General features: G+C 27.7%; 2 protein-coding genes across 5 annotated transcripts; both read left to right on the forward strand.

Moving 5' to 3' along the window:
- LOC145743042 (uncharacterized) lies at positions 1 to 8,554 on the forward strand. Of its 3 annotated transcripts, none has more exons than XM_082560909.1 (9): positions 1 to 175; positions 304 to 369; positions 890 to 973; positions 4,198 to 4,275; positions 5,135 to 5,209; positions 6,002 to 7,167; positions 7,297 to 7,344; positions 7,648 to 7,789; positions 8,182 to 8,554. In XM_082560909.1, the coding sequence occupies exons 1-8, from the start codon at positions 126 to 128 to the stop codon at positions 7,785 to 7,787; spliced, it is 1,707 nt and encodes a 568-aa protein (XP_082417035.1). In that variant the 5' UTR covers positions 1 to 125; the 3' UTR covers positions 7,788 to 7,789; positions 8,182 to 8,554. The 3 variants fall into 3 exon arrangements, with proteins under 3 accessions (XP_082417035.1, XP_082417036.1, XP_082417038.1); XM_082560910.1 differs by lacking the exon at positions 1 to 175 and adding an exon at positions 4,554 to 4,635 and having other exon boundaries at positions 319 to 369; XM_082560912.1 differs by lacking the exon at positions 1 to 175 and adding an exon at positions 4,575 to 4,635 and having other exon boundaries at positions 319 to 369.
- Positions 8,555 to 10,250: 1,696 nt separating this feature from the next.
- On the forward strand, positions 10,251 to 16,977 carry LOC145742117 (uncharacterized). 2 transcript variants are annotated; one of them, XM_082559879.1, is made up of 15 exons: positions 10,251 to 10,362; positions 10,533 to 10,697; positions 11,283 to 11,336; positions 11,554 to 11,709; positions 12,015 to 12,188; positions 12,420 to 12,506; positions 13,011 to 13,106; positions 13,262 to 13,324; positions 14,932 to 15,012; positions 15,133 to 15,180; positions 15,251 to 15,372; positions 15,613 to 15,702; positions 15,859 to 15,921; positions 16,037 to 16,075; positions 16,459 to 16,977. In XM_082559879.1, exons 2-15 carry the CDS (start codon positions 10,615 to 10,617, stop codon positions 16,488 to 16,490), a joined length of 1,188 nt encoding a protein of 395 aa, XP_082416005.1. In that variant the 5' UTR covers positions 10,251 to 10,362; positions 10,533 to 10,614; the 3' UTR covers positions 16,491 to 16,977. The 2 variants fall into 2 exon arrangements, with proteins under 2 accessions (XP_082416005.1, XP_082416006.1); XM_082559880.1 differs by having other exon boundaries at positions 10,255 to 10,362; positions 16,557 to 16,977.
- The last annotated feature ends 1,427 nt before the right edge of the window (positions 16,978 to 18,404 follow it).

Here is an 18,404-nt window from a genome sequence, read left to right on the forward strand (position 1 = left end):
TTTACCCATTAAATTAAGTTGTGGTTGTGTTAAGTTGAAGTGGGAAATTGTTAGACTATATTAAATGTGTTTAATTGATTACCATTTTCACCTATTTCATGTTTGGTTGAACTTCACTTAAAACAATGTCAAACGGAAATAGTTCAGATTCCGACTCAGATCAAAATAATAAAAGGTATTTAAAAACTGTCCTTAAATTAACTTTTTTATTATTTATATATAGTATCGAAAACACTTTTTTGTTTAGAGTAGTTTGAAAATTAACATACAGAACAAACCTAATTTAAATCTATTTTTTTATAGAATTTCCACTGGTGGCAAAAATCAAAAACAAACTTCAAAAGTCAGGCATGAAAGGGCAGTTAGTTCGTAAGTAAAATTGACTTAATGAAAACTAAAATGTATATAATAAAAATATATCATAAATTAAGATTGTGAAAAACATATTTTAAAATTGAATAAGCATTTCTTTAACTTTTAAATAATGGCTTTTGTTGTGCGAAATATTTTGACTCAAATTGACATCTAAAAATAAGTAAAAACTTGTTTAAAATCATTGAAACTGCAATAATCTTGTGTTAAGTTAGTTAAGCAACTAACTTACTATGCTGTTTGCATTGTTATTGAACAGACATAAAAGCACAATTTTATTTTAATGCACATAAAACACATTTAACATTTAAAATTTTAGAAAGCTTATAATGTGATATTCTTAACAAAATGGTCATGACTAAGCCATAATTTAATCTGTTTAATAATTAGGAATTTTAATTTCGTTTCTTGGTTTGGTGCCAACTTTTAAAATGCTCTCACTTAAGCCTGTGCACCTGGCACATTCCTATATAACAATTAACACACCAAAAATAGTCAATAAAATTGTTTGTTTTAGTGGTTCTAGCACCCAACGTCAAGAGATCACTGATATTAATATTTTGCCGTCATTACAACTTTCTTCAACTCAACCTTCTACAAGGTAAACTTTTATTACTTTATATTATTTAATAATAATACAAAAAAACTTTTTTTTAGTTAAACAATGGCTATAATATAAAAAATTGGATAAAAAATAAAGTGAATATTAAGCTTTTAAATTGATTGTTTTTTTTAAATTTGCAATAGGCAAAATTATTTTTTAAGTTTTTAATATTGTAGTAAATAAAACGCCATATTTTTTGTATTAAATTATGTCTAGTCACTTTGATTTTATTAACTCATGTATGGTGCATTGTTTCTATAGTAGCATATAGTGCAAACAATGCTTATAAATATTAATAGATAAGGTTAAACTATGCTAGAGTATATTTATGTTTTTATTTGGTATTTGCTACACTAAACAAAAGTAGGATCAATTTATAGAAATTGTTGTTTTTGGAATTTTGTATTATATATAAAACATCATCTTCTTATAGGGGACCAGAAGCTTCGGCCGTGAGAAGCTTCGGCCAGAAGGATCGGCCTGCAAAAAACGCGGGGGGTCGGTGACGAAATTGCCGCGTAAAATGTCAGTTTAAGACCATATTTTACCGATATTCAAAACAAAATTTGACAAAAAGTATTATACATAAAAAAAATTTAAAAAGTTGTTACGAAAAATGTATATGTTAGTTTTTAGAATATTTTTTTTTTTTTAATTTTTGTTTCACAAATGTCTTTTTAAAACGGATTGATGACGGGCGCTTATGGCCTGCACAATTTTTCATCTAACTGCGGGAAGTCCACGGCGTAAAGCCCGCGTTTAAAGTCAACGTAAGACCGTATTTCATCAAATTTCAAAATAAAATTTGACAAAAAGTATATTATATAAAAAAATTTTAATTGGTAGTTACGATAAATTTATATGTTAGTTTTTAAAATATTTATTTTTTTAAAGATTTTTGTCTTAAAAACGTAATTTTAAAACGCGATTAAAGACGGGCGCTTATGGCTTGCAAAATTTACTTTCGGCCTGCGTAATTTTTATCTATCTGCGGGAATCCACGACATAATCCCCGCGTTTGATGTCAACGTAAGACCGTATTTTATCGAAATTCAAATTAAAATTTGACAAAAAGTATAATATATGTAAAAATTTTAATTGGTTGTTACCTTAATGACATATGTTAGTTTTAAGAATATTTGTTTAAGGCTGATGTTTTAAAAAATAATTTTAAACCGGATTAAAGACAAGTTCTTAAGACCTTCAAAATTTAACACGCTCTTGGGTTGCGAAATTTTAATTTTACTGATTTACAATATTTTACATATATTTAAAATATAATTTTGCAATAAGTACAATCTATAAAGAAATTTTGTGTGGTTTTAAAACTTAAGATTTATCTTAGTTTAACTGTTCCTTTGATGATTTATATATCAAAAACTAAATTTAGAACGGAGAAGATTTTGCCCTAAGTTATTAGTTTTCAACATGTAAAAATTGTTTTCAATAAATCAAATTTTGGTATTTGTAAGTTAGTTTTTTTTTTATAAAATTTTAAGTTTTAGGTTTTTTTAAAACAAGGTTGTTTTTTTGTAAATAAAGTTTGTTTTTGTTAAGTAATTGTAATTTTTTTAAATTAAATTTTGGTTTATATAAAACAAATTTAGGATTTTTTGTTTGTTTTTAGTTTTAATGGTTTAAGAGTTTTCGGTTTGCTATTTGGCACCAAATTTAAAAAGTAAAGCTGGTATAAACTGAATTTTTAGTCTATTTTAAATTAAAAACTGAAGTTTAAAACTAGTGGTTAAAAATAAATTAAAGTTTATAGCTGGTGTTAATTAATAAACTAAAGATTGAATCTGTGGGTAAATAATAAACAAAAATTTGAATCTGGGGGTAAATAATGAATTGTATTTTAAATTTGGAGCTGTTAATTGAAAAAACTTGGGTTTTGATAACATTTTTTATGTTGTTGGGGCTAAATAATAAACAAAAGTTTTAAACTGGGGGTAATTAATAAACAATAGTTTGAATCCGGGGGTTAATATTGCTTTGCGTATTAAATCTGGGATTGTATATTAAATAAACATGGATTTTTTTATATGGTGGATTTGGTACAAAAAAATAAAGTTTATCTTTTAAATAATTGTTTTAAAGCAATTTCCCTTTTTTCCTAAAATTTTATGCTTATGTGTTTGTTAAGTTTTTTTTTTTTCAGAAATGTTTTTTATTCCAGTAGGATTGAAATTATAATTTAACTTTTTCGTAATTTTGTTTGAAATACTTTTTCGTAATTTAGTTTTAAAATTTAAAATCAATGTGATGTACGCTAGGACGAATTTTTTACCTCAAAAGCGTCCGTCTTTAATCCGTTTTAAAATTACGTTTTCGAAAATAAAAATCTTAAAAAAAATAAATATTCTAAAAACTAACATATATATTTATCTTAACAATTAGTTCAAATTTTTTTACCTATTGTACTTTTTGCCAAATTTTATTTTAAATATTGGTAAAATATGGTCTTGCGTTAAAGGTATATGCGGGCTTTATGCCGCGGACTTCCCGCAGTTCGATCGAAGATTTTACAGGTCGAATGTAAATTTTGCAAGCCATAAGCGCCCGTCTTTAATCTATTTTAAAAATACGTTTTTGAGAAAAAAAATTTAAAAAAAATAAATATTTCAAAAACTAACATATATATTTATCGTGCCAACCAATTAAATTTTTTTTATATACTATCCTTTTTGTCAAATTTTATTTTCAGTTTTGATAAAATACGGCCTTACGTTAACATCAAACGCGGGCTTTAAGCCGTGGACTTCCCGCAGTTAGATGAAAAATTGTGCTGGCCATAAGCGCCCGTCATCAATCCGTTTTAAAAAGACATTTGTGAAACAAAAATTTAAAAAAAATAAATATTCTAAAAACTAACATATACATTTTTCGTAACAACTTTTTAAATTTTTTTTATGTATAATACTTTTTGTCAAATTTTGTTTTGAATATCGGTAAAATATGGTCTTAAACTGACATTTTACGCGGCAATTTCGTCACCGACCCCCCGCGTTTTTTGCAGGCCGAACCTTCTGGCCGAAGCTTCTCACGGCCGAAGCTTCTGGCAACCTTCTTATATATGGTCATAAAATTTCAATAGAACAATTTAACGCTTTGTTAAAATAAAGTAAAAGGTTGTTTAACTTTCTATAAATACAATGCTTAAGGTGTTTGTTTACGATTTGCAATTTAATATCGATTAACTTTATTTATTTTTATTATTGTAGTGGTGCATTAAATGCAAGTGCCAATCAAACAAATGATAACAAACCATCATGTTCTTACCAAACACTTGATAATCAAAGGTAAATAAATAACTCATGTAATAAAAAAGTTATTTTTAGTTTGTAATAATTTGTAGTCCTTATAACTATAAATTTTTTTAGTTAAATGAAATTTATCTTAAAAGCAATTAAATTCCTGCTTACAAACTATAAAAAATGTAAATAAATAAAAATTACAATAAAAAATGCTCCTATGTTTTAGAAATCCAAATAATTTAAGGTTAAGCCGTAAAATTAAAGTTTTCGTTTGTTTTTAATGGGTTTTAATCAGAATTAAATTGTTTGTTTTGTACATTAAGGTTTCCAAACCATATTTTTAGGTTCCAGTTTATGCCTATACAATGAAATATATGAAACAACATTATTTATAAATGTATGGAGGTATCACTTTTCTAAATCTAATTTTATTGAAATTTTGCAATAGAAATAGAAAAAGTTATTTCTGAAATAATGATAGTTTGGTTTCACAAGTTTTTGTTTGTTTACTCAGAGCATTAATTTCAAATACACATTTTTTATTTATACTATATATATGTATTTAATATATATATTAAACCGGCAGCATGGTTTAGTGGTAAGAACACTTGCTACACCTCACATGAGGTCGTCCCCACTGCTCTCATGCTGTAGCGCCCTTGAGTAAGGCGCTATAAACGATACGAACTCCTGCTGAGCCAGCACTTAATCAGCAGCATAATTACTGGGCAATTATAATGTATAATATCCCAAACTGCCACCAGCAACTCGAGACTGGGTCAGAGTAACTAATGTTACTCTATGTTTAAGTCGTGCATTCGACTTTCCCCCATTAAGGATAAAGATATATACAAAAAAAATATGTCCTTAATGTAAATGTTTTGAACCCAGTTTATATTTTTAGAAATTCTACTAGAATTAAAACAAAAGACAAGGTTTTAACAGAAGTTGAAAGAGATCAACCACCCAGGAACCATAGGTAAGTTTTTATTTTTATTATAATTTAAAATTAGTTAGTATTGTAGTTTTTTTTAAAGCATTTTTTAAATTTGTTTTTAATTTTAATTGGTCACAAAGGAGAGCCAGTTGTAAGGTATTTATTGTTGTATGTGTTGTTGAAGGGTCTGTACTATATTATTGTTTAATGTACTAGTTAGATTGTTTTTTGTATTTAAAAAAATAAACATATATATATATACCTTTTTTATATTAAATTATAAAATGACTCTAAATTAATTTTGTTTTAACTGATATTGTCTTTTGATCTTGGTAACCTTGATGATAAAACACAAATTTCAACAACAATTTGTTTAAATTTATAAGTAAACGGTTATTTCCACGTCTATAAATAAAATCAAGTTTTGCATGTACTTATAATTTTTACGCATCAATAAATAAAAAGAATATATATACACTTTACAAAACATTTATTTAGTTAGGAGAATTGACAAAATTAAAATTTAAAACAAGTTTTTATTTAAAGAGATTACAGTATAACCAAGCATAGTCACTAAACCCAATTTTTTACAATTAAAATTTCGGCTCAGTCAATTTTTGAAACATTTTGTGTATTATGAAAATGCTAGATTCGTTATTATTATTATTTAATGTCATTTTTAAAAACAGAAATCAGTTTTAATCTGTAGTTTTTGTTGCACATATTTCAATTTTTGAATTTTGTACGTACCTAGATTGGTAAATGTATAGCAAAGGCTACCCAATATGTTATATCAAAGCCATGTTACATTAAAACCTATTTTGTTTTAAATAGTCTTCAAGACAGCAACAATCGCAGTGATCAAAATTCTTCAAACATTTCACGAAATTCTCAAATAGTTCCAGAACGCCAACTTCCAAATGCAATTCAAATTTCCCGTGAAACAAGTTCAACTGCACTAGCAGATCGAGATGACGCTGATGAAGGGCATTCTAGTTCATCTGGTTCTCGATCATCTGGTTCTCGAAATACCAATGACCTAACACCACAGGGAGAAACACGAACCAGTGAATTATCTTTCTTGCCAGGAGAGGGAATTGAGGATGATATCAACGAGGCCGCTTCGGATCCTAATGTATCAGAAACACTGGATATGGACTATCAAGAAAGACCACAAGTAAACGAACCAACATTGGTGCCTAATGTGGTTACTGGTGAGAATCAAAATCTGGTCGAGGGTGAACGAAATCAAGCACCAGATGAAGAAATACCAAGTATTTCATCAGTAAACTTACCTCCTCACTCACCAGTTGATAGGGAGACGACTGAACCATCTCTTGATGACATCAACCAAATCCAACACCAAACAACCCAACCACAAACCATTCCAACAACATCTCTGACACCCCCTCAACCTAGTGATAACCCACCTCAACCTAGTGATAACCCACCTCAACCTAGTGATGACCCACCTCAACCTAGTGATGACCCACCTCAACCTAGTGATGACCCACCACAAGGTCAAAACCCTTCCAACGAAGTTGTTTTATCACAAAACTTAACTAACTTGCCAGTACAAAATGCACCAATCGGGGTTTCAGATGATCTGGTAAATACACCAACTAATGGTGGTTTATTGGCTCAATTGGATTCTCAAGATCCAATAAACCAACCTAATTTTCAACCAGTGCAGACGAGATCTTTGCAAACACCAGTTGTACCACATCCTGACCAAACCATTGCCCAACCAGTCCGATCGTTTGTCCCTTCAATTCAAGATTTTTGGAATTTGTTTTTGGTGCTCATCAACCTCTGTCTCGGACCAGTTGAAGAGCATGTTGAACAACGAGCTCAGCAGCCTGTTAATCCACACCGTGGATCGACGATCCCGATCTTGGATGAAGATGGGACAACAGAAGAATTTGTTGAGCCACGAAATAGACCAACTGTAGAGAGACCGTTGCTAAGTTCGCCTCCAGTTGCTACGAGTGACCTTCATGGTAAGCCTTTTAAGTTAAATTTTAAGGTGGCAATGTGTTAGGCAATAGTAATTGAGTTTAAGTAATTAATATTATATTTTAATTTTTCAGTATCTTGATTATAATTAATTTAACAAATTTTTTTTGTAGATCAGGCATTTTATGATGACAACCAAGCTGGAACTGTTCCTTTATTAGGTGAATAAATAATTTGATTTTATTAAAACTTCTTTCAAAAATATCTTAAAATTAACAAAATATTCAGATTTATCAAATTTTAGTTGTTTTTTGTAATAAAACTATGTTAATCACTTGTACTTGGCGGTTATCAGAAAATCTCAGGATTGCAAAGTACGAGAGATAATTAGCCTAAACTGCTAAATACAAGAGTTTTAAAGAAACTGTTAAGTACAAGTGGTCCAACAAAGTTTATAAAAAGTGCCAATGAAATCGTGTAATTTTTACCATTAATATATTTTAATAAACACTTTATTTGAATAGATTTTCAACATTGGATTTTTGATGCTACACAACAAGCCTTGGTCTACGACCCTAATGTTAATATCTGGGAAGCAGATGAAGAACTGTTAAGGTTAATCTATAACTTGCCAGAGGATTACAACGGGACTTTTCCCTTTTAAAAGTAAGTTTGGTTTACTTACCATGCATGATGTAGATGTCAAAACACTTGGCTTTACTACGTGAGTTCCTGGTTTGATTCCCACTGCTTTCATGCTGTAGTGCACTTTAGAAGGGTGCTATAAACGATATGAACTTCTGTTGAACTAAAACCACTTAGCAGTATAATTATCGTGCGATTATAATTTCTATAATATCCCAAACCATCAAAGGCAACTCGAGACTGGGTCGCAGTAACCGATGTTAGCCTATGTTTAGATCGCACATTTGACCTTCTCACATTGAGGATAAAAAAATTACTTTTAAATAATTGTTGATGGGCAAAAGACGACGGCAATTTCTATTAGTTTATAGATTAACTTTTTATTTTTGTAACCAAAATGTTTTTTTTTACAGAGTTTGGATAGAAACATCACCAAAAACACTTACCAATGTAGTTCCTTATTCTTAATTCATCATTATGGGATACTATAAAAAGAACTGTTTTTAGATTTAAAAGTTTCATGTTTTTTTTTGCTACAGACTTGCACTGTATTTCATTGAAATATGCAGGCTTTATTTTTCATTATTTTGGTTTTAAATTTTTTTAAATGTTTTTAACATCAAATTTTATCGGTTTTAATCCAAAGTTGTTTCGTTTTATCAAAATGTTATTTTCAAATTTATGATTGTTCACTGAATAGGTTTTAATAAGTTGTTAAAATTTTTTTAAACAAAATTTTTAGGTTTGTATTGCTAAGAAATTATTTGTTTTTAAATCAGTGTAACTGGTGCAGATCTAAAACAAGAGATTGTTATTTTTATTAATAATAGTGAAAGTAGCAACTTATTAATTTTACCTTTTTTTGCAACCTTAATCTGTTAAATTAATTTTTTTTGTAGTAAATTTGCATTTTTTTTGGTAGATTGAAACTCATATTATCTTATTTTCAGCAATTAAAAATAATGAACAACATAAATTTGCAAATGTTTTTCATATATTTATGTTGTAAGCATTGGTAACACTTATGGCTTATATTTAAAGTTAAATAAAGTAAAATAATAGTTAACAAACTGAATTATAACTCTTCTTTTTTATTTTTTTTTCGTACTAATAACTAATCATTGAAGTAATTATTTATATTTCTAATATTTGTTGATTTATCATTCTTCTGCGGCATCTTTGGTCTTTGGTTTTCTTTTTATTAGTTTAAATGGTATTTTTGTTAAGTTTCATTGTACTTTTAAAAATTCAACAATTCACTTATTTGCGAACTATTTAAACTTTATATTTTGGTTTCTATTTGTTAAAATCTGTGAAAGTTTCAAATTCCCGCAAGTTCAACTAATTTTTTTTTTGTTTTAATTCCTGATACTACTTGTATTTATTGTTTTATGTATTTATGGACCTAAATTTTACACTATGTTTAAATACTACCCCCAGTTTAGGTTTGTTTCATAATAAAACCTAGGTTTGGAAATGTAGCACAAATAATTTGTATTAACACTGGTTTTGGTATTTAACCATTACAGCATTACACTGTTAAGTATTATTTATCCTATTAATGTTACTGGTGCATAGAAAAATTAAAATATTGAAAAAGGGTACTTGTTCTAATGACATATTTATTGTACATATTTTTAGTGGATGATTTTATGTTTGTTGATGAATAATTTGGTAATACATTCACAAATGGTGGTGGTAACTTTTTTGTTTTGCTTTTGGGTTGTTAAAATTGAATTTTATGATAGACAATATTTAATATAATAGTCAAACAGAGACAGTTTGTTGCTAAGGTCACAAAAAGGATGCCATATGTAAGTAAGAGAAACGCCTTTTTTTGTATATATCTTTATCCTCGATGTGGGAAAGTCGAATGCGCGACTTGAACATAGAGGGTCGGAGTAACATTTGTTACTCCGACCCAGTCTTGAGTTGCCTGTTGGAGTTTGGGATATTATAGAGACTATAATTGCCCAGTAATTATGCTGCTGATTAAGTGCTGGCTCGGCAGGAGTTTATACCGTTTATAGCGCCTTACTCAAGGGCGCCACAGCATGAGAGCAGTGGGGATAAACCCACGACCTCATGTGTATACAAATAAAAAAACTAAAACATTTTTTACATCTTTTGTTTAATCTTGAACGTCTTAAAATTTCATTAAACATATGTGTACCTCAGAAGGTAACTCCCCAGTTTGTATACCACCGACACAAAAATCTAATGGGTAATTAATCAACTTACGAGGGTGTGATCAACTTTTACACCACGCTACAAATTTCTTGTTTTTCTTTAGCCTTGTCGGTAACTTTAACCGCTCAACCAATCTCACTAGTGCTGATAAGGTGTTTTCCAATCACGAGATCCTAAAACAAAAAAAAGAAACAAAAATAAAAGCTTGTCCGTGCGCAATTCTTTTTTAATTTATTTGTTTCTTTTATTAATAAAGGTAGGCTAGCAACCGAGTTTTAATAATCTTACGACAAGGGGTTTATGTTGTGGCAAGTTCACCTAAAAAATCGCGTGATGAAACATTTTAACTTAGGATCACGTATTTGTCTGTCTGCAGTGCAGTCTACCTCTTCAGCAACTCAGGTGTACGTGATATTGAAAATAAGTTTTACCTGTGATTTTATTTGTGCTAGGAAAAATGTTACTAACTGTTAACTTATTATAATAAATTAAATATTAAGTTTATGGTAAAAAAACAACATTAACTTTAAATAAAAAACTAAGAAAATAATGCATGCCCATATTCATTTTGCAGATTTTATTTTATAACTGAGACATAGTTTAGAAATTAAGTAAGACATAGTTAAAAGTTAAAATTGTGCAACCATTTTTGTGCAATGGAACAACCATCATCATCATCATCAACATCTGGAAGTCAACCAAGTGAGGAAATTCCAGAATTAATCTCCCAAAAACCAGAGTATGTTTATTTTGTAGTTATTTTTGTTCTAGATGTAGTAATGAGGTCGAATGCGCGACTTAAACATAAAGTAACTACTATTACCCCGACCCAGTCTCGAGTTGCCTGTGGCAGTTTAGGATATTATAGATTATAATTGCCCGATAATTGAGCTGTTGATTGTGTGGGCTCAGCGCCTTACTCAAGGGCGCTACAGCCCGAGGGCAGTGAGGATTAAACCCACGGCTTCATATGTGGTGTAGCGAGTGTTCTTACCACTACACCACGCTGCCGGTGAATTTTAAAACGTTATAAATATTGCCTTTGGTTTTTCTGCCAAAATAATTCGGGTTCGAATCCCACTTCTTCTATGTTTTATTACTCTTAAAAAAGATGCTAAAATTTTTTTTCTTAAATACAAAGTAATTAGTCATTATAATGATGTAAAAATGTAAATATTACCCAAAAAATGCAACTAGAGACTGGGTAAGTAAACTTATTTGATTAGGATATAAATACAACTTTTTTGCATCAAAACCAAGTTAATAAAAAAAAAAAATAATCTTTAAACTAAAATGCTAAATACTCGTAATGCTTTTTATACAGAACTTCGAATGGGACTCAGATAGAGGAAAGTTTAAGTGGTTTACAAGTTTCTAGGTTTGTGTTTTTAATTTTGAAAATATAAAGTATAATATACTTAATATATATTTTTTGTGGTGATTTTAAAATGTAGGTATGCCATTTTTTATTTGTTTTAATTAAATTTATACAGTACAGGCCCAAAAATTGCGAATAAAAACTTTTAAATACTGCCTTTGTTTAAGCAATGAAATTTGCAATAAACTGCTAAAAATTAAGTTTTTGCATTCATTAGACCACCTGGTTTATCAATACCACTTCAAAACGGTGAAAATAAAAAGAAAGGCAAACTGGTTTCCAGTAGAACTGAAAGGTTGGAACTAAATGTAGAAGGTGTGTCATCCAAAAAAGTAGAAAATGGAGGACAACATGAAAATCTTAATAATTTAAGGTTTTTAAGAATTTGTTTTATTATTATTAATTCTCAAACATATTTATATTTACATATAAAAAATTTAAGTTTTTACGAATTTTTAAAATGTTTTTCACCATTTCAATATTACAATAACTTTTGGTGCTGTTTTAGTTGATTTAAAGCTTTGATTTAAGAAATCTTAACTGTTAGTTTGGTTTTTCAATTAATAATTTGCTTTAAATGAAATATATTTTTTTTAGTCAAACAAACACCTACATTTCTATTATTTCAAATCAAGTTTTTTTTTTTTAAATTGTTTTTTTCATTTTTTTTTAAATCAGATCCCCAGTTGAACCAGGCAGTCCAAGTCTAACAGAAGTGGATGAGAATTCTGTAGAAAATGAACCAGAAGTTTATGGTGGGAATTTAATTACAGTAAACCCAATATCATCAGATCCAAATGAACCGAGTACCCCGACTTCAACAACCAATTCAATTCCTTACACTGATTCAAGGTATTTAGAATATAAATATTTCTTTATTTAATATTAGGCACAAATAATTAAACAATACAACTGTGCAGTGTAAAAAACACATTGCTAATTTCATGTTTAAAAAATCCCATATTTATTTAAAATTTAAACTTAGTAGTTTGTTTTATTATACTGTAATTGGAACAACTAATAACTAATTTTATTGATACCTATAATGATATTATGTGAAATATTTACCCATATATTTTATAGTGAAAGGAATTCGCCAAAATTCCAGACAGACTTAGAACTTCCAGACAACGATTGCAACACAACGAACGTAGACAGTCAAAGTGAAAAGTAAATATTGTTTGTTGTATTCAAAAAACTGAAACAAATTCAATTTTGTTTAAAAAGCAATAAAATAAATGAACTACGCTGTTTTGCGTAAGGACCTTAAATAAACAATGTGATATTATTTAGTTACATCATGGAAAATTACTGCATTAATTTGATTCTGTTATATTCACTGTTATATGACAACAATGTTAAATCATTTTAATTTTTTTTCTTTAAAGTTTCTAATCTTTTTTTGCTGTTGTTTTGTTAACATATTTTTTTAAACAAGTTATGTTATTCAGAAACTTTTTTTGAACTTAGATTTATTGTAAAAGAATAATTTTCAGAATTTAAATAAAATGTGACTTAAATTTGTCGTTTTTTTCAGGGTATTATTTGATTTTTGTTAAAGTTTAATTAAATCGTCTTAACATAGTTGGCTTTATTTGCTGTCTGTTTTATATTTTAATATTTGATGTTACTGTTATTGTATTGTAAAAATTGATTTTAATTTATTGTTTTTAGTGAAGAAAGTTGTATAGGAGATGAGGAGGATAATTATGAAAAACAAAACACAGCTCCTGACAATACTTCCTCTAACTTGGATTGTTTTGAAAAAAGGTTTTATTTTTTATATATTTTAAGTATTGAATTTTAGTGTTATGTCATTAAATTCAACTGTTAAGTTTAGTACAATTTTGCCATTCTAAAAATTTATTGTTTTTCATTTTAAACTTTATAAATTTTTTTTCTTATATGTTTTCATTTACTATCAGCCAACCTAGTACATCAGGCTTAGGTCAACAAAATTCATTACTTGCAGACCAATGCAATTCAAGGTAATTATTTTTATAAAAATTAAATTCTGTTACATTATTAAATTTTATACCATGATTGTACAGATGATAGTTTTTTACCAATGACTGCTTTTTTGTTGCAGATTTTTACCAAAATTAAGTTGTTTTTTTAAATATAATTAAAAATGTTGTTTACAATTTAAACTAGTTATAAAGCATATATTAACAGGTATGTCGACTTGTGTAATTTAGCTTAAACACTGCTTTAAATTTTACCCTTGTTTTTTTCGTATTTTATCTCTGTGACAGAGTTTTAAAGTGTAATATAAAACGTTTGTTTTCTGGCTAAAGGCATGACTGAAGTTCTATTAATAGAAAGGCTCTTATTTATATTGTTTGAGGTTTGTCAGAACCTTTTATGTATTTGTCAAATAATAAAAGAAGGTGATGTTGCAATATATTAAAATTATTGTCATAAATAGCTTCTTAAAATATTAAATTTTTGTTAATGATAAGCCCGATATAATACCTGAATATTTATGGTTTAAAAAAACGTGTTCAATAAGGTTTGTTAGTCACATCACAGCTTCCAATATAAAAAAAATTATTATTTTATTTTAGCTTTTTTTATTTAGCTACCAATTTGTATTTGTTACTGGCATATTAAGAAGCTTTAAAATGTTTTAATTCTTGGAAACTGTTTTACTCATACATTGCACCATTAGAATGTTTTTGTATAGTTAATATTGGTCTAAAGCTTGCACTTTTGTTGCACTTTAACTTTAGCTGGTTAATATTTAATTGTTTGTTGCAATGTGGCAATATATTGTTGTGCGGCATAATAACCTGAGCAACACAAATGGTATTTTTTTTGGGGACATATAAATTTGAAATTCTTAAATTTATGCAGGTTTCTATTGAAGTGTGCCGGTTGATGGCATCAGACTACAAACCAAAAGTAATTGCATTTAATTATGAGGCACTAATGCTTTACTGTTTGTCCTTAAGCCCTGCTTATGCTTAGTTCATAAACTTAACATTCTAGGGTAATATATAAAAAAAATTATTAAAGACATTATTTTATGTTGATTAAGATTTGTCTTCGAATCAAAAAAAATGGGTAAGTTGTTTGTTGGGTGTAGTCTTGGTATTTTCATGCATTTTCTTTTAAATCAATTTTTTGCATTTTGGCACAAATTTTAATGGAAGATTTAAATGGTTAAAATAAAGGTGTTCTGTCTTGTCTTTGCATGTTAGTCTTTTGTTTATTTGGCATCCATTCCTTATTCCCTAAAAAATTCGTCGCTAATATTTTTAATTTTTTTTCACTCAACTATCATTAAAATAGTTCAAATTAACTAAAAATAATAATAAGCAATAAAAAAATGATGTTTAATAAGTAACACATTAATTGTAGTAAATTTAATAATGAAAAAAATTATAACTTTTTACAACAATAGTTGTAAAGGGAAAATGAGTTTGAAAAATAGCATTTATGTTTTAATTTAAAATTAAACAAATATAAATGTTGTGATTTGTTGTAGTAAGTTTTAACGTTTTCAATAAATGTAAATATTTAATTTTTAGAGTTAATATTTTTATCATGATTTTCAATGTTGTATTTATGTTGAATTATTTTTATTTTTCAGGGTACTTAAAGCTGAAAATAGATTGGTGAATAGCCTTAAACAAACATCGATACGTTCTGAGCCCCAGCCTGAAAATCTCAGGTAAAAAAGCAGTTTTAACTTTCTATATAGAAAATAAAAGTTTTTTAAATCATTGCAAAATATAACTTTTGTATATTGTATTTGTGTAATATTCTGACCAAATTTTTTTGTATTTTTTAGCCAAAAGCCTCATCATGAAGTTAAGGCACAAATTGACCAAACTGCAAAGTATAAATATTATATTTATTTTTTAGCAAAACTGTATAATAATATTAAAAATTTTTTATTTGTTTTGCAGACCCAATGACAATCTAAGGCTATTAGATGAGAGTGGCGATACTTCAATAAATGATATTCGCCATAACCTGCCACATGCTAATATATCTTCTATGAGAACAGCACAACTAGTGGACCTCCAAGGTATGTAAATCAAATTTATCCTCTTACTTAAGTACTTTTTTCAAATACTTTCTTTTTTTTGGTTTTACTTTTAAGTAAAATCTTGTATGACTAATTTTAGGTCTTTTTGCTCGTAGATCAAGTATTTAAATATTTAAAGAAAATGCTCTGTTGGATTTATTTTGTTTTGTTTGTAGTTGAGGGGGGTTTCCCTTAATTTGTTTATTTAGAAATCAATAAAATTTCTGAACGTTTTAACAGAGAGTCAGCCTAGCCTACCAAATTTATTGGATACTGGACAACCACCTGTTACCATGGAAACCGTTTCAAGGCCTACTAGTGATATCATCGGTGGGTTTTCTGTTCAAATTTTTTTTTTTATTTCAAACTTAAATTTTTTAAATTTATTTAAAAATATTTTTGATTTCTTAAAAAAAATTTGGTTTGAGTGTAATTTTGTGGAAATTAATTAATGTAATAAAGGAATTATTAATTTTTTTAATGTAGAAATAAGTGTTCATGAAGAACTGGAATTTGATGTCCACCCTTACGGAGCTAGACCTTATTTTGGTGAGCAATAAAAAGTGTTTTAATATAAAACAATTTCACAATTATAATTTAATGATTTTTAATCTTTTGTAAACCATTCTACTTTTTAAGTTTAAAGCAATTCTTTTTTTTATAGAAAACGCTTGGGAAGAATTTGGTGGTACAACTCCTTTCAGTAAGTTTAATTTTCTTAAATATTAATTAATATATTGTTGTAATTATTTTTATATTCATTCTTTATAATTATTTTTATTTTAAATTGAAACTTAAACAATTACATGGCATAAAGAAATTAAGATTTAGATAGTAAATATTTTTTAAAACTTTGCATGGTGTAGTGGTTAAAACACTTTACTTCACTACATGAAGGCTTGGGTTTGATCCCCACTGCTTCCATGCTATAGCACCCTTCAGTAAGGTGCTATAAACAATATAAACTCCTGCTGAGCTAACACTTAGTCAGTAAATAAATTACCGGACAATTTTATTTTATAGTATTTTAAACTGCTTATTTAATTTAAGACTGGGACAGGGTAACGGTTGTTGCATTACGTTTAGGTCGTGAAAGCAACCTTCCACATCAAGAATAATAAATTTTAAATGAAATGTTTTTATTTTCATTTTACCATTACTTGAAAAATAATTTTTTTTTGTAGTGGACTAACTATTGAAAGAATTTGAGGGTTCTAAACTAATAACAACTTAACAATATTGGTGGCCACCTACAACTAGTTATAATTATAAAATGTTTAAAGTCAATGAGTTATGTATATAAAGTTTTAAAATGCTTTTATTGATGATTGTATTTTATTAATTAAAATGTTATCCTAAAATAGGGTAAAATTGTGTAAAAAGCTCTCGCTAAAAAAAATGTTTTTTTTTTCAATTTTTAAAATGTTGTGTTTAAATAATATTTAAAAATGATTTTTTTTTGTTAGTAGTTATTTTGTTAATAACTTTTTATAATAGATTTGGTATAAATCTGTAAATTGCACTTTGTAAAATTTTTAACATGTTTTAACATTATCAAAGTTTTATTATAAATGCTTTTTTTTTATCATGTTGATATTTTAAAAATACCAGACTGGTTTTCAGTTTTAATAGAAACATATCATTTATTGTTTCATTATTATAATCAGTATTTAAAATATATTAACATTTATATTTATAAAAGCCAATTTTTAAAGTTTTACTGTTTTATGATTTTAAATTTATAATGTTTATCAAATTTTTATTGTTTATTAGCAAATTAGTTTTACTTAAATTTTTTTAAAAAGGTTGCAACTATTATTTTGTGCCTAAATTTTTACTAAAAATTCATTAAATAAGTTCAAATTTATTTTCAAAAATTCAATTGTGCTTTTAGTTGTTTTTTAGATGATTTTGCCAATTGCTTGTAGTCTTTATGTTTAGATAACTTTTATACTTAAAATTGCTTGTAGTTATGCTTTAAAAAATAAAATATACCAAAAAAAGCTTATTCATAAGTTGTGTTTTGTTAATAAAAAATAATACTACCACCAGTTTAGGTTTGGAAATGTAGCACAATTAATTTGTATTAACACTGGTTTTGGTATTTAACCATTACAGCATTACACTGTTAGGTATTATTTATTCTATTAATGTTACTGGTGCATAGAAAAATTAAAATAGTAAAAAAGGATACTTGTTCTAATGACATATTTATTGTACAGATTTTTGGTGGAATATTTTATGTTTGTTGATGAATAATTTGGTAATACATTCACAAATGGTGGTGGTAAAATGGAATCATTTGTATATCATTGGTTTTTTATTAAGTTTACACAGATTATATATGTATATATTTTTATCCTCAATGTGGGAGAGTCGAATGCGCGACTATAACATAAAGTAATCCAACTCAGTCTCGAGTTGCCCGTGGCAGTTTGGGATATTATAGATTATAATTGCCCGGTAATTATGCTGCTGATTAAGTGCTGGCTCAGCAGGAGTTTATACCGTTTATAGCACCTTACCCAAGATTGGAGCCACGACTTGCTACACCACATGAGAATATGGGTTTTATTTAAAAGGCAACTCAAAAATGGGTCGGAGTAGCAGATTTTACTCTACGTTCAGGTCGCGCCTTCGACCTTTTCATATCAAGGATAAGGATATATACAAAAAAAGAATGATGTAACAAGCTGGTAAAAAAAATTAAGAAGTCACTTTTGTGATATTGTGTCGGGTTTGGTGACCATGCTATAACATACTTAAAATCTTTGTGTAATCATTAATACTTTTGGCATGTTTTAAATCATTAAATTGATTTTGTCATTTTTTCCCGTCGCATTGTTGTAATATTAATTGTATATCGTATTTATTATTTACTTTTATCAATGCGCGAAAAACCAAAATAAAAAAAAGTGTTGCCAAATATTTTCTAAATATATATTTTGAAAAAAATTGGTAACACTTAATTTTTACCTGTATTTATTTTTTATAGTTTATAAACACATATATATTTTTTATTCAATGCTGTT

This window comes from Corella eumyota, chromosome 2, assembly GCF_963082875.1.
Source record: "Corella eumyota chromosome 2, kaCorEumy4.1, whole genome shotgun sequence".
NCBI classification, from domain to species: Eukaryota; Metazoa; Chordata; class Ascidiacea; order Phlebobranchia; family Corellidae; genus Corella; species Corella eumyota.